The sequence below is a fragment of the Gadus chalcogrammus genome, chromosome 19 (assembly GCF_026213295.1).
Source record: "Gadus chalcogrammus isolate NIFS_2021 chromosome 19, NIFS_Gcha_1.0, whole genome shotgun sequence".
NCBI lineage: Eukaryota > Metazoa > Chordata > Actinopteri > Gadiformes > Gadidae > Gadus > Gadus chalcogrammus.
Window position 1 is genome coordinate 14,226,540 of NC_079430.1, and position 15,952 is coordinate 14,242,491.

At 46.9% G+C, this 15,952-nt stretch overlaps 2 protein-coding genes across 4 annotated transcripts; one reads left to right on the top strand and one right to left on the bottom strand.

The window, feature by feature from the left end:
* The first annotated feature begins 814 nt into the window (after positions 1 to 814).
* On the top strand, positions 815 to 7,931 carry zbed4 (zinc finger, BED-type containing 4). 3 transcript variants are annotated; one of them, XM_056578774.1, is made up of 2 exons: positions 815 to 940; positions 3,841 to 7,931. In XM_056578774.1, exon 2 carries the CDS (start codon positions 4,047 to 4,049, stop codon positions 7,869 to 7,871), a length of 3,825 nt encoding a protein of 1,274 aa, XP_056434749.1. In that variant the 5' UTR covers positions 815 to 940; positions 3,841 to 4,046; the 3' UTR covers positions 7,872 to 7,931. The 3 variants fall into 3 exon arrangements, with proteins under 3 accessions (XP_056434749.1, XP_056434751.1, XP_056434750.1); XM_056578776.1 differs by lacking the exon at positions 815 to 940 and adding an exon at positions 950 to 1,083; XM_056578775.1 differs by lacking the exon at positions 815 to 940 and adding an exon at positions 1,092 to 1,885.
* Positions 7,932 to 8,008: 77 nt separating this feature from the next.
* alg12 (ALG12 alpha-1,6-mannosyltransferase) lies at positions 8,009 to 15,637 on the bottom strand. Its single transcript, XM_056578818.1, has 9 exons — positions 15,476 to 15,637; positions 14,843 to 14,975; positions 14,112 to 14,285; positions 13,637 to 13,831; positions 13,319 to 13,423; positions 12,389 to 12,611; positions 10,692 to 10,861; positions 10,000 to 10,075; positions 8,009 to 9,546 (listed from the first exon to the last, which is right to left on the bottom strand). The coding sequence occupies exons 1-9, from the start codon at positions 15,632 to 15,634 to the stop codon at positions 9,297 to 9,299; spliced, it is 1,485 nt and encodes a 494-aa protein (XP_056434793.1). The 5' UTR covers positions 15,635 to 15,637; the 3' UTR covers positions 8,009 to 9,296.
* Between the last annotated feature and the right edge of the window lie 315 nt (positions 15,638 to 15,952).

Sequence of the window (15,952 nt, forward strand, 5' to 3'; positions counted from 1 at the left end):
AAATGAGGGGCCCATCTGTCTCAGACACGCACAAACACACGCGCGCGCACAGACGTAAGCGTGCACGTACACATACACGAGCAGGATCAATGGTTTTTATCGCGGCTCCTGGGCCGTCCCGTTAAGATCCAAACAAAGCGGCGACACAACAATAGATAATCCTTCTCTAACGCTACAGTTTACCGACAGATGTGAGCTGCAAACGTATTTCAATATTTGGGTGTATGACAAATATTTAAATAAAAATAGTTTTTGATAAAAAAATCCTAAATATATATATGTATAGAGATATATAGATAAATATAGCCCATCAATATATATATATATATATATATATATATATATATATATATATATATATATATATATTCTCTCTATACATTAATAAGATACACACACACACACACACACACACACACACACACACACACACACACACACACACACACACACACACACACACACACACACACACACACACACAGTCACCCCTCTCTCACGTTCACCTTCACATTAACCTCACTTTACTATTGACTTCCAATAATCTAAATATATATTCACTGGCTTTTCCCATGCTTAATGCACTACCAGTGTAAACATTGCCTCTTTTTTTATCTGTAATTAGGCGCGTATCTGCAAATTTCCTTAGTTTTCTTACTCATCCTTCATATTCTGCTCAACCAATAATACATGAAAGTTTGTGTTTTAGTCTACACTACAGCATTAAGCACTTCATTTCAATGTGCGTGAACCCGTGTCCCCGACGGCTCCATGAGGGGCCGCGGTGACATCACCAGAGCGCAGCGCTCCTCCGGTCGCTGTGTGGAGCTGCAGTCCGGTCGCCCCGCCGCAGACAAAGCAGCCCGGGACCCACCAGACGGTCTCCGCGTTAACCGGTTCAGAGCCGAGCCCGACCCGGTCCCACCGTCACGTCGCATCGGTGCGTATACCTCATCTGGGGGGGGATTCCGGTTTAGGGGACGAGCGTTTAGGGGTCGGCACGTCGTCGTCGTGCCGAATCCTGATCCAACCCGGATCTCGAGTGGTGATCCACAGCACAGGGGGTTGGTTCTGCACCGCCAGGTTGGCTTACTACGTCCCGTGTGTGTGTGTGTGTGTGTGTCTCTCTGTGTATGTGTGTGTGTGTGGCCTAACTGGTTGTGGTTCTGAGACCACTTCATGTGGGGGGTCAAGGTGGACCTTCTGACTCTGGACCCGGGTGTGTCGGTCGGACTGCGTCCGAATCGCTCCGATCGATTCCTGTCGGGGGTTCGTGTGACAGAAGGGTTAACACCACGCGCCTTGTTTGTGTTCACTCCTAGCCTAGGCTAGCGGGCTAAGCTAGTTAGCTCTGGTGGCTAAGCTAAGTGAACAGCAGGAGAGCCACCCTGTTATTGAGGGGAAGATGTTGTTTCACCACCCTGGGTGTCGGGGAGCGAACCGTCCCTGCGGGTCGCGACCCGAAACCCTCGCGAAGCAACGGTTGTTTACGCCAAACACGTGACTTTAAAGCGTACAATTACACGATGTAAATCGGCGACGTTACGAAATTGGCCAATATTATTATGTTTAACGTCCGTTGAATTGTTTTATTATTATACCTTTTATATACCTTGGTTGCTTATATTTATTATTATTTATCGTTATTGGTGTCTTACTGGGGAAGTGTGGTAAGACGGAGGATTGAGGAAGGACCTGGGTTCGGGTATTGCTTCGCGACCAAACCCGGAAAAGCGGGTTTGACGCGCTAAGGAGACGTCCGTGTTGTTTTCTCGGTTCTTTGTGTGTTTCCCAATCCGGATCAGTTCAGGAGCGGTTCGGGAGAACGCGACTCAAGAGTTTTGGTTCATGGTTCAGGGATCGAGGATCGGATCAAAGTAATCAAGTAAGGGTTTGGTGTTTTTGGTTGGACTGGTCGGTCCGGTGTGGGGTGTTGGTGGTTGTACTGGTTTGTAGGTTGTTTGAGGTTACACTTTCTACTTTATTTATTTGTATTTGTGGGGTGATGGGGCTGGTATTGGTTTGAAAGGTGGTTTAATGGTACACTTTCTACTTTATTTCATTTTAATTGATTTTATTTAAACACACACTAATGATTAACATTTGAATGAATGTACTATGATGGCTATTGCAGGCATTGATCCATCGTTGGGGTATTGTTTTAGAAAAAAAAGCTTTGTATTTTCTTTCTCACAATTCAGAGATCTAATGGTATCATTGTGATGATGAAATACTAGTTTAACACTCAAGGCTACACTTTTGCTGTGGTTCAATTTGCTTTATTTATTTTTTTAGATTGGAGGGTTTTAAACATGTTAATATTTTGGAAAGGTCAATATTTTGTTAACCAAAAACCTTCTTATCGTGCATGCATTTGAATATGTTATCGTTTCTATAAGTTTGTTCACCACACTAAAGATGGATTAAGATTCATTCATTCATGAGCTTCATTTTACTCCAAGTGGTTGTAAAATGTATTGCAAAATAAAAAGACAAGACTTCATATTGCAGACTAGAAAGTGACAGAAAAACCCACTAATCTGTTATTGAAAAGGGCACTTGTATCCAAAGATTTAGAAAGTGTACTACAGAAATTAGATGCCACACACACAAAGACACAGTTTGATAGTAGATTCCTGCCCTTTCCTTTGCCACGTTATGTCATTGAGTTTGTTTACTGAGGGCATGTGACTGCTGGTCAACTGGTCAGGGCTACATGCTAACAGCTACTCACCTGTCAGTGCTACCGCTTAGCTGCTGGTTACCTGGTCAGTGGTATGAGCTACATTCGTCAGCTTGTTGCAGTACTTGGTCATCGAGGGCAAACTGATCTTTATAAGGTTTACAAGCATCCCCCTCCCATCCAAAGGCCCAGCATACTTTATCGTCAGCTAATGCGTGAGTCTAGGCTAAGCTATTTCGATACTAACTTTGCAGTCCTTTGTTTATTTGGTCACTTAGCCTGTAACCTTGTTACGCTTGTTCATAAAAACAAATGCAGGTCAGTCCTCTTTTCACTCAGGGGGGTGGGGGTGTTAAGGGTCATAGGTTGGGTGGTTTGGTCTTGGTGCTAGGGGGTAGATGTCGTTGGGGGTTGGTTTGTTGATTAACTGGACCATCCAGTTGGTGCTAGGCCTCAGGCCTGGAGGCTGAACTACCATCCTACTGTTACAGCTTGATGGAAAGGCTTATAAAACATGCTTTGGTTAATTTAAGCATTCAGTGGTATTGGTATTTGAATATAAAGCAGTCAGTGATATTACAGTTTTAGTTTGAGTAAAAAGCATTCAGTGATATTAGTTTTACTTTGAATGTAAATAATTTACTGATATTACAGTTTTAATTTAAATAAAAAGCATTCAGTGATATTAGTTTTTTGTTCAATATCATGAATGTATATATTTTTTAGTTGGAACATGAAGCACTCAGTGTCCAAATATTTAACCTGCTCTTTTACGAAATATGTATATCCAAATATTAATTTTACGTTCAAATATAAAGCATTCACTATTCCCCCCCCCCCCCTCCACAAACCCATTTATTATGTAAGGATGCAAATTTAATGCAATTAATTCTGAATTTTCCGTAAATGATTCCTAATTGCATTAAGCTTATCGGTCAGTGAAATATGTCTCGAGAAGGGGAGGATATATTAATGTGTGTTTAAGCTCCACCCTTTCTCAGAGGTGTGTAAACACCTCTGATGTCTCTTGTCTCAAACCCAGTATACCTGGATGACCTTTAACCTCCTGGAAGGTCATTATAGTTTGGTTTTGGAGTGTCTGAAATTAATGTGACCTTCCCCCCTCTGCCCATCTCTCTCTCTCTCTCTCTCTCCAGGTGTTTGAGGTGAAAACGTTTTAAATGGAGGAGGACAGAAGGGGTTCCTGTGTTCCTGGCAGCCAGACGTCAACAACAACATCAACAAAAACGATAGCTTGAGAGCCAAACACACATGACTACTCCAGCTTATATCACCGCCCCTGTTTGAAGACGCTAGTGTGTCCCCCCCCCGTCCCCCCCCAGAGAGAAGTTGCCGTGGTGAGATGGAGGGGGAGGAGCAGTCTGTGAGGGGGGAGGAGAACACAGCGTCTGACCTCAGCGGCGCCATCGAGAGGAAGAAAAGGGAAGCAAAAGGCAGCTGTCTGAGGATCGAGGGCCAGGAGGGTTACGTGTTCAAGTCCTACAGCATGAGCCTCAACGAAGTACCGGACGCAAAGCCCACCGCGGGTTTCTCGTCGACGCCGGCGAAACCTTCGCCTTCTCCTCAAGAGGAGGGGGAGGAAGAAGTATCTCCCCAGGTCCATAAGCAGTCCGATCCCGAGAAGACGAAGGAGTTGCCTCCGGCCTCGCCGACACTTTCGGACAAAAGTATAGACACTGACCACGGAGAGCTGGCCATGGAGGTCGAGCCCAAACCCGAGACGGATAATTGCGACCCAGCAGCTAAACGTATCAAAGTAGAGGAGGAAGAAGTCAACGAGATGGAGGAGGAGGAGCTGCAGGAAGATGAGAGGTCTTCACTGGATAGCTCGACGGGTCCTTACCTCCCCCGGGATGACGACTACAGCAGCTTGTTCAGCGGCTACACCAGCACGCTGTACGACGTCGCCATGGACGCCGTCACACAGAGCCTCCTGTCGTCCATCCGAAGCAACGCCAACCCCCGCAAGAAGTCTCCCGCCTGGAACCACTTCTGCATCTCGCCGCGCGACAGCACCAAAGCCATCTGCTTGTACTGCATGAAGGAGTTCAGCCGCGGGAAGAACGAGAAGGACCTCAGCACCAGCTGCCTGATGAGGCACGTCCGCAGGGCTCACCCCACGGTGCTGTTACAAGAGGGGGCCGACGCACCCTCCAACCCCACGTCTCTGGTCTCCCACCCTTCCTCCCTGATACCTCCCTCTCCAAACTCGCCAAAAAACGGAGACCTGTCGATGCTCGCCCTCAGTCCTGCCTCAAACAAGACGTCGCCGTCCACCTCGTCCGCCGACAACCAAGATCCTTCGTCCAAAGAAGTGTTTCCCAAAGTTGAACCCAAAATCGAGCCCGGCATCGATGGCGATCTCTCGCTCGCCATCGGCACACCCCAATTCTCACATTCCACCGAAAGCGGAGCCGAAGACGCGTTGGACGGAGGTCTCGAGCGCTTTCACGGAACCCCGAAGAGCTCGAGTTCCCGCCGGCGATCCGCTGTGTGGAAACACTTTTACCTCTCCCCCGCCGACAGCTCCAAAGCAGTCTGCATCCACTGCATGAACGAGTTCAGCCGCGGAAAGAACGGGAAAGACCTGGGAACGAGCTGCCTCATCCGACACATGTGGAGGGCCCACAAGGAAGTGGTCATCGAGGAGAACGGACAGGGCAACCACATCCCGCCGCCCTACACCAACCCGCCCTCGCTCCTGCCTCGTTCCCAACTACAGGAAGTGCTGGAAATAAAAAAGGAATTCCCAGGTCCCCACTCCCCTCCTGAGTTCATGTCCGACGACACAGCCCTACAACTGGACGACAGCATGGAGATGAAGGTGGATCCGGACAAGGCCCTGAACCTGTCTGGGCAGGAGAGTTCCCTCAACCTCTCCATGGCGGTCCACGGGGACGAGGCCTCGGTCCTGGACTCCTCCCCCGGGGGGGAACCACCGCCTGGGGGCACCAGCCTCGGTCACGATCACTCCGTGTTCCAGCAGAACAAGAAGATCATGAAGCGGGTGAAGTCGGAGGTGTGGCACCACTTCATCGTGTCCCCGGTGGACCAGCTCAAGGCGCTGTGCCGCTACTGCCCCTGCGTCATCAGTCGGGGCAAGCGGGGCGACTTTGGCACCAGCTGTCTGATGAGGCACCTCATGCGGCGCCACCCGGACTTCCTCAAAAACCAAAAAGCCCCCGACGACAAAGACCTCTCGCCCCTGCCGTACACGGCCCTCGTGGAACCGGAACCGGACTCAACCAAAGCACCCGACGAACGAGTCCCGGAGAAGAAGCCCCACACCCTGCCCGTTTTCAGCAAAAAGACTTCAAAACTGTGGAACCATTTCTCCATCTCCCCCACCGACCCCACCAAGGTGGTCTGTTTGCACTGTAGCCGCACCATAAGCCGGGGCAAGAAGACCACCAACCTCGGCACCAGTTGCCTATTCAGGCACATGCAGCGGTTTCATGGACATGTCCTCGACAGTAACAACACTATCTCAGGTAACAAGCCGTCTGTGGAAGTCCAAGTGAAACAGGAACTCGCCGAGACCTCGACGTACGAGGAGACCGGCGAGAAGTTTGACGAAAACCACTCTGTTGCCAAAAAGATCACCAAACTCATCGCAGAGATGCTCGCACTGGATCTGCAGCCATCGGCGCTGGTGGAAAACTCCGGGCTCACCCGACTACTAGAGTACCTCCAACCCCAGTACTCCCCACCGTCCTCCTCCTACTTCACCAGCACCGCCATCCCGGACATGTACGAGCGGGTGAAGGACGCCGTCCTCTCACATCTCAAAGAAGCCGAGAGTGGCGTGGTCCACTTCACCACCAGCATCTGGGTCAGCTCCCAGACCAGGGAGTACCTGACACTCACGGCCCACTGGGCCTCGTACGAGTCCAACCTCAGGCCTCAGGGCCAGGACTACCACTGCTCCGCGCTGCTCAGCGTCTCGCAGATCGACTGCGACCACGACATGATCACCATCCAGAAGCAGCTGGAGTACCTGTGGGAGTCCTGGGTGACCGCGTCGGGGCTCAAGCTCGGCTTCACGGTCACGGACAGCGCCGCCATTCAGGGCGCCCTTGAGGACAGCGACCGTGCCACGGTGCTGTGCTTCGGCCACACGGTGGACCTCATTGTCACCGAAGCCATAAAGAGCCAGCGGATGGTGCAGAACCTGCTGAGCATCGCGCGAAAGATCTCCGAGCGTGTGCAGCGCTCGGCCAAGGCCAAGGAGAAGCTGGCCGAGCTACAGGCGCTGCACCAGCTGCCGGAGAATCAGCTGGTGCAGGACGTCCCGTCCAAGTGGCGGACGTCCTTCTCGATGCTGGAGCGTCTGGTGGAGCAGAAGAAGGCCATCGACGAGCTGTCCATCGAGTGCAACTTCAGGGAAATGATCAGCTGCGACCAGTGGGAGGTGATGCTGTCTGTCTGCAATGCACTGAAGCCCTTCGAGGTGGCCTGCCAGGAGATGAGCTCCCGCACGGCCACCCTGGGCCAGATCATACCACTCGTCCACATCCTCAACCGGAAGGTGGACCTGCTGTTCGACGAGACGGTGGGCATCGACAACATGCTTAAGTCCCTCAAGGAGGCCATGGTCGGCCGGATGTCGGCGAACCTCCGCGACCCGCGGTACACCTGGGCCACCATGCTGGACCCGCGCTACAAGACCTCACTGTTCACCGAGGACGAGGCCGAGCAGTGCAAGCAAGACCTCGTCCGAGAACTGAACCTGTCCTCTTCTACCTCAGCCCTCGAGGATACACCCCTGCTGCCCAACGGCCGTGGCGGAGACCCCTCGGCGGCGACTGCCGTCGGCTCCAGCGGAGACAACCTGTGGTCCCTCATGGACGACATCAGACACAAGATCAAGCAGGAGGAGAAGCCCCGGTCCTCGGAGCTGGCCGTGCTGGAGTACCTGGAGGAAGACATACTCGATCAAAGCTGTGACCCCCTGGACTACTGGAACTTGAAGAAGTTCCAGTGGCCGGACCTTGCCAAAGTAGCCGCCAGATACGTCGGCTGTCCGCCGAGCGTGGTGCCGGCCGAGAGCCTGTTCAGCACGGCCAGCGGCAGCTCGGTGCCCGGCCAGCCGCGACCGTCATTGGAGAACATCGAGGGTCTGCTGTTCCTCAAGGTTAACCTGCCCTTGATCTACTTTCAATACTGATCGCGAGAGAGCAGTCACTTGTTAAACCCTTTATCAGGGACCAAGATGCATAGCTGTGAAATGGGGGTTTGTTTGTTTGGGGGGGGGGGGGGGGGGGGGGGTGTAATGAAAGAATATATCAATTTAAACACTGATTCGTTTTTTGTTCCCAAATGCAGAGGCTAGACTGTGGAGGTTGTGATGAGTTTGATGTGTACTACTGTTTTTAACTAGCTGATGTGATGGAAAGCTCTTTGTTCAGAGTATCAGGGAGGGGTTTAGTGTAGACGTAGGGGTTACGTGTTTTGCTGTAAATTGATGTGTGTTCAGTTTCTTTTTTAAATATTTTTATTTGTGCGTGTCTGCTCTCTCCTTGTGCCTTATCCAAAACTACTTCAGGTCAAAATGCTGTACATACTTCATAAGTTTCGCAAAAATCAAGTCAGGGCTTTTTTTTGATTATCATAGTTGAGTAAAGGTTGCTTTGTTTTCTAAAGTGGAAACATTGACTCCAAAAATAAATGCTGTGACTGAAAGATATTTTATTTAATTCTTTAATTGTGAATTTGTGGCTTATGGTACCGTCATTTAGAGAGATCTTTTTTACTTGCTCAAATGTTTTTAATATGCTGATGTAAAATATTGCTGTATTTTCAGAATAAGGATTTTGTGTGGATAATACTTGTCTCTTAGCACAATTTTTAAGTATTTGTTTTTCAAGGGATTAAATTATGGGTTCATTGTTATTTTTTCTTAATGATTGAGTAATGTAATTTTTATATAATTAATGACTGGAGCTAATTTCTTACACATTTTAGCTTTGAAACTGGAGCCATGCAGATCTTGTGGTTGACTGTAAATAAAGGGTTTCCCTACATAAAAAGTGTATTATTCTCTTTTATTGCATCAAATATCTAGATTATTGCATGTATAGATTATATTCATTAAGCAGAAGAAAATTCAGAAAGCACAATTGTACTTAATGAACACGAAGTCAGGAGGTTTTATGATTACTATTTTATTCTTTAAAATAATATATAAGAGCTGATCCCAACCACACCAATGTATCCACACTACATGATAACTTTGTTGATTTTGAAACTGATTGGGCAACTCCGTTGTCCTTCTCGGCTACGTATCTGGATTCGAACACCAAGATGGTAGATTTGCATAGGAACAATGTTATCCTTATAGCTCGGAGCGGGAATCAAACCGGTTCCGCGGGTCCAACAGGACTTTGAGGATCCTTGACGTCTGTCCTGGCAAACCCCTGAAATCTCCTACAGTCACGTCCCGTAATGTTATGACTAATACTCCACCTTTCATCATACACCACACTATCAACAGAACTCTGTGTCTCCAACAGAAAAATCGTATTTTCTCGACTAAGTGCCAACTTCGCTCATAGTATTCCGATGCTTCCCATGAACCGCTCAACGTCCGCGGTCATCTCCCGCCGCTAGGAGTGGCCCTGAAGTCCTTCCTCTGCAGGATCACCACCTTGTCTACTAGCTGCACCCTGAAGGGGGGCAGCTGGGTGGGGGTGAGCACCACCCGGTCGTACCCCTGGATGAAGGCCAGGGGCGGGTGGGTGTCCTGGAGCAGGCGCAGGCTGGTGGTGTTGACCTCCATGATGATGTGGGAGTAGGTGTTCATCTCCGCGTGGCCGGGACGCACGTCCTCGCGTTTGTCATATCTGGCGAACGACACGCCTTGTTAATATTATGGATGAAGGGACACGCCATTTTTTATATTATGAATGACGTGACACGCCATATTAATATTAGGAATGAAACGAGACGCCATCTTAATGTTAAATGAAATTAGGAAAGTAATAAGATGTCAGTTGTATGGAATTGTTTTGGTTTTAGAAAAAGCGACATGGACCAAAATTAGGTACTTCGAGACTGCCTTGCAATTGTTTATTTTCCCATTTAATTCGCAAGCATTAAGGTCTGTATAACCAGTGTATAACGCTACTAAATCACCCCAACCATAACACAATGATTAATTATTTATTCTAAGATTTATTTCATTTTTTCACTATTATTATTATTATTTATTTTTCCATGTCCATTTTCTGTCCGCAATACGATGTTCTCCCAATATGGTGCAGCCCTGGCAGGTAGGAGGTGGAGGGTGGACTCACCTCCAGATGCTGCTCTGCTGCAGGAAACGTGAGACCCCAGTCTCAGCCACGTAGGGGTCCATGTGGACCCAGACGTCTGTTTAGGTCGGGGGTCAAGTGAGGATGTGTTCGGACGATGTTTCATAAACAAGGAGACAAGAACACCACATTAATAATACTCATAGTACCATTTTTCACTATTGGACATTTATTTTAGTAATGATCTTTTATTGTATCATGTCTGTATTTTATTTACATTATTGAATTGCAAATGATCAATAAACTTGAAACTCCTACCAAAGGAAATCAATAAAGTCCAAGGTCATTGAAGAGCAGACAGGGGTTAGGTTATCAACTTACACGTAAACATTGAGACCCAGAACCCTTAGGCTGAGAGCCTTGAATACTTTTATCTAGATTCTTATTCTTTATTCTAATATATTCTTTAGACACCCTATAGTCAATTCTTAATTCTGGTATAGTCTATATTAATTTGTTGTCAATCAACAATATGAAAATATTATTCAGACTAACGTTAGTCTATTTAAAAGTTAAATTAATCTATGAGATGTATGTATTTGATGAACAAAACTAAACCGTTCTTCATCGACCAACAGCCTGACTAGTGAAACCACCCAGAGCCCTCACTGACCGCGGTTCCACGGAACAGGAAGTCATGTGAGCCTACGAGGTGACCTGAAAGTGAGACCAACCTGCGGTGGCTGGGACCCGCCGGTCTAGTTCCTGTAGCGCTCGGCCTCCTGGGTAATTGTAGTGCGAGACGTAGAGAGAGACGCCCGAGAACACGGCGTTGGCCAGCAGCTGACCAATCACGAGCAGCGAACCCAGCTTGTAGAGCCAGGACTTGTGATAGTTGCTCAGGCTGTGTGGTGAAGACAAGGCAGACGACCACAGAGTCAACAAAAACAGTGGAGCGCTGTATGAATCACTTACAACACACACCTCATTGCATCAACCGGTCATTCAGTACTGTTCAGTACTTTCTGCTGTGACAACTACATTTCCCGTGCCATGGCCATCTGTCATTAGTGAGTGAACTGCTCCGTGAGAATCGGTTCTGGTTCACTGCGTTCTCGTCTCTGTTTTACTGACTGATTTGGGGAATCCACCTTGCCTGGCAAAAACAGCTGCATGATGACTTCTCAGTGAAAACTGAGAAGTTTAACAATAAACACTGGTGCAGAGAAGCTTTAACTTCCACCAGAAAATACCCTTTAAAAGGACGCAACAGGAACCATAAATAAGCACTAAGCTCTTTCCCAATATAATAATGTGGACACGTTGTCTGGCAGTGCACCTCAGTGTGTTCTCACTGTTAAAAGATGAGAAACCCCCTCCACACACACACACACACACCTCTAACCACCGCGCACGTACGGATCGAGGATGATTGGTGTGGCGTGTTGTGAAACCAGCGCCTGTGGTTAAAAGTGTGAGAGGCAGTTCTCTGTTCTGGAGAGAAGACACAACCCAGAGAAACTCTGCAGCAACGCTAGAGAGGATGTTTAGCATTCACCTGGGGCCTTCCTCGTGCTAGGAGCTTGGCTCTGCATAGTAGTAGTATTAGTAGTAGTAGTAGTAGTAATACTCAAAATAGAATGTACTTTATTCTGATTGTTGGCAAAGATTAAAAAAATACAATAGATATAGACCAATAGGACAATGAAATAAACAAGATAAAATGTAAACCAAAAATTAATTTGCATTATTTCTGGCCCATCCTGCCCCAGAGTTCAACAGTCTGACGGACGTGCACTGCTGTTTATCCTGCTTGTATTTCTCTTCACGTTAAAAAGCAAAACACAGTGGCTGCGGCCACGGCCACAGCGGCCTCGCTGGAACATCACCAAGCAGAACCTCACTTAGCAGAACATCCCCCCCCCCCCCCCCCCCCCGTTCCCCACCATCACGGGGGATGGGAAGGTAGAGCGGGTTACCGCAACCGGAAGGTCACTGGTTTGATCTCCGGCTCCCCCTAGCTCGAGCACGGTTCACACACACAGCCGGTGTGTGAACGTGTGCATGAATGGGTGAATGTTAGGCGACATTGTAAAGCGCTTTGAGCCGCTGGTGAGAAAAAAGGGATTTTTTGATGGTTTATAGAAAGGGCAGAACAGCTGGATACATATCTTTATATCGTTTTGAGACTGGATCATTTTCTTTTTCTACATTTTGTGTATTCTTTTTAAGGCGAAATTTCAAAGTTCTGTTACAAAAAAAAAAGATCGGAGAGACATGCTGAATAAAAACAACATGTTTTCAAACTCAAAAATAACCGTTTGAATAATCCTGATTTCAATAATGACCAAAATAATCGTGATTATGATTTTTCCCATAATCAGGCGGCCCAAAGAGAAGGTGTCCTACGCGCGCCAGCGTGCGTACTCACATGTAGGAGGCGCCCCGGGCCGCCACCAGGTTGAGGAGCGGGAAGGCGTAGATGATGAAGCGCAGCTCCTTGTGAGGCAGCAGGGAGAAGAGCAGCACGAAGCCCAGCGAGGGCAGCAGGACGGCCCGCGTCCGGGGGTCACGCAGCCCCAGGGGCACCAGGGGCAGGGTGCAGCCCAGCGCCCGGGGCAGGGCGGAGTAGAAGTACCACAGGAAGGGCGAGGTTTACTGCGGGGAGTCAAGGAGAGGGCCGGGGTGCAGGGGGGACGGCGCACCGGGAGGCTTTGCTCTATCATTATTTGTATTTGTGTCTAAGTAATTTTATAACTTTCCCCTTGTTCGTTTCTTTTTTCCAACTCATATTGGTATATTTATATTTTATATTGTTGTATAGTTTTTATTCATTTACAGTATATAGATTTATTAGGGTCTCAATTTATTGATGCATACATATATATATGGGAAATGCGAGCGCAACAGAAGAATGTAAAGGGTGGGAGTAGAAAAAAAAAAGAAAAAAAAAAAGTATATACATATATATATTTTTTTCTTTTTTTCAACTACCACCCTCTACATTCTCCTGCTATGCTCGCATTTCCCATCTGATCAATGACGTGCTATCTCATAATTTCATTGACAATGCAGCCATTCATTTTTTATTGGAAAGCTGTAGCAAGGAACGCCCATCTCCATTCCAACCAATCACCCAATCAGCTGCTTGCCAAGCTGACCGGTGAATGAGTGCACGCACTAATGGACGAGCGAACATACTCATTCATTAGTGAACACACAAATTCACCAGACCGGGGAGTTTCTTGGGACAAAACCATGCGACCAAACAACTCAGTGTTCCGCCTGAAGCGTCATGGTAAAGACAGCCTGCCGGAGTGTGTGAGTCTGGGACGGTTCCGGGCGGTGGTAAAGAAGGATATTCCCCAGTTGGAGCTCTTGTTGAGGGCGGTGTTGTACCACAGCACCTGGCCCTCGGGCCAGATGAGCCTGCGCCAGAAGAACGAGTCCACCCCCACGCTGAGAGCTGCAGACACATGGGGAGAGGTTCAGCGGAGGACACTCTCTGTGTGTGTGTGTGTGTGTGTGTGTGTGTGTTTTTGTGTGTTTTTGTGTGTGTGTGTGTTTTTGTGTGTGTGTGTGTGTGTGTGTGTGTGTGTGTGTGTGTGTGTGTGTGTGTGTGTGTGTGTGTGTGTGTGTGTGTGTGTGTGTGTGTGTGTGTGTGTGTGTGTCTCTCTACCCAGTGCTAGTATCCCGGCGGGCACGGCACAGCAGAAGAGCTCAGACAGACTCAGCCTCCTCCAGACCAGTGACATCATCAACATGAGCCCCAGCAGGAGGCAGAGCTCCGCCCGGAACACGATGATGACGAAGGCTGAGAGGGCGATAAAGGGGCGGTGCCTCTGGGCCATCCATGCCGTGCACGCCATCACAACTGGAGGGCAGCAACGAGCGGAGTTAAAGAGGAACAGAAACACACAACGCATGAAGTTTCCTTATTTTCTATCCATTCAACTTTTACCGCTATTGATACAAGCATGGAAACTTTCTTTCTCCCTCCCAATCTCCCACCTTCACTCTCTGAAAGACTGTTTACTCAAACTATCTGCTTATGAGAAAGATCCACTTTTGGAATATAATAGGAGAGTCAGTAACGACAATGTTCTTAAAAAACACAGAAATTGTAACAGCTTGTACTTTGCGGGGGCTCTCACCTAAGGGCAGGGCGAACACATTGGGCAGCGTGCGCGTGCAGTAGAACATGAGGTGGAACTGCGACGCACACGTCAGGCAGAAGAGCGCGGCCACTGTCGACCCAAACTGTTTCCTCACCTCCTTCTGCATGAGCCAGAGGGCTGCGACAACACACGCTCCTAGGCAGCCACGCACTGCACACACAACACAACACAACACAGCAGGGTGGGTCAGGGGACGCAAACACATGATGGGATGGATGGCTTGTTATCAGGGTATAGCATTATTATAGCATTATTAATGAAGAGTTGTGTCCGGTTTATAGGCTATTTTATATAATAATAATAACTCTGGCTCAAACTCTGAGCCAGAGTTTGAGCTTACATTAATTAACCATGTATTAACATTAGTCAATGCAGTTATAATCATTATTATATCACATTAGAAAGGCGGTCGTGGATAGGGTTAACCTTAACCCTATTAAATAATGTATAAATTACCTTAGTTAAAATGAACACCATTAATAAATTATTACTAGACCATTCATTCATATAGATGTATCTGTCAGTTGAGGATTATTACCGCATTAACTAATGTTAATGAATGTTTGATTAATTTATACTTATTGTAGTGTTACTTATTATCGTAAAAATGATGACTACAATGATTAAATAAAGGTCATAACAATTATATTGACAACGGTGCACCATACGTGAAGATGAGAATGACTATTATGGTATGGATGAGCTACCCATCAGCTGCGTGTAGATCTTGGGTACATCCAGCAGGGAGGACAGCGCCACCAGGGGGGAGACCAGGGCGGATATGAAGAGCGGCCCGAGGAACGTCCGTGGAACCACGCCGGGGAACTCATGATGGTCGTACTGGAGGAACCACAATCAGTGCTCATTGTATGCCTCTTATATAAGATACAAATGAATAACTGTAAATGGTTACTAAATACATCAGCTTTGATAACGTCTACTTTCAGTTTAATGTCTTATCATTTCTGAGACTCTAATTGTGTATATTGTCTGTGTATTATCTGTAATTATTCCTTTTCCTATTTTCTTTCCGTGTCACCTGAATTTCCAGTGTGGTATCCATAACGGACAATTTTCCTTGTATAGAACTTAATAATTTAAATATATGCAATATAAACCAACTCCCCAAAATAAAGTAAGTCCTTGGATACACATTCATAATATGAATGTATGCAATACAAAACAAACCTCAAATATAAAGGTAAAGTACTCAAGTCCTTGGATATAAATTGATAATTTAAATATATGCAATATAAAACAAATCAAACACATAAAGTTTAAGTTAATCCTCTCTGCAGAGCTCTGCACCAGAGACAACCATGACCACACCAGACTCTTACCCGGTCAAAGTCGAGTCTGTGGTACAGAATATCATGTGCTGCCTGCAGATTGAAGCTCTCTTCTACTTTGGAGAAGGGGCATATGAATAAATGTAACAGAGACACAGAAATCAGTAACAACAGCAGCAGTAGCCCAGAATCTGTCCTCTTTTCTGCCATGACAGCGGCATTGAAATCAACTTCCTGTTTAGCCGGATGTCCAAATACGTTCGGTGGACGGATATACCTACGTTGGTTTTTATATGTTATTATTTATGAATTTATTTTTATTTTACACTTTATATTTTCACGTATTTCTTTATTGTAACCGAGAAAATAAAAAGCTAATCCGGTTTAGTCAGATGTCCAAATACAGCACATTATTTTCGTTGGCTGATATACTTATGTTGGTTTTTATATGTAATTATTAATACGTTTATTTTTTATTTTACACTTTATTTTTGCACATATTTTTCAAATGTAATCGATGAAATAAAA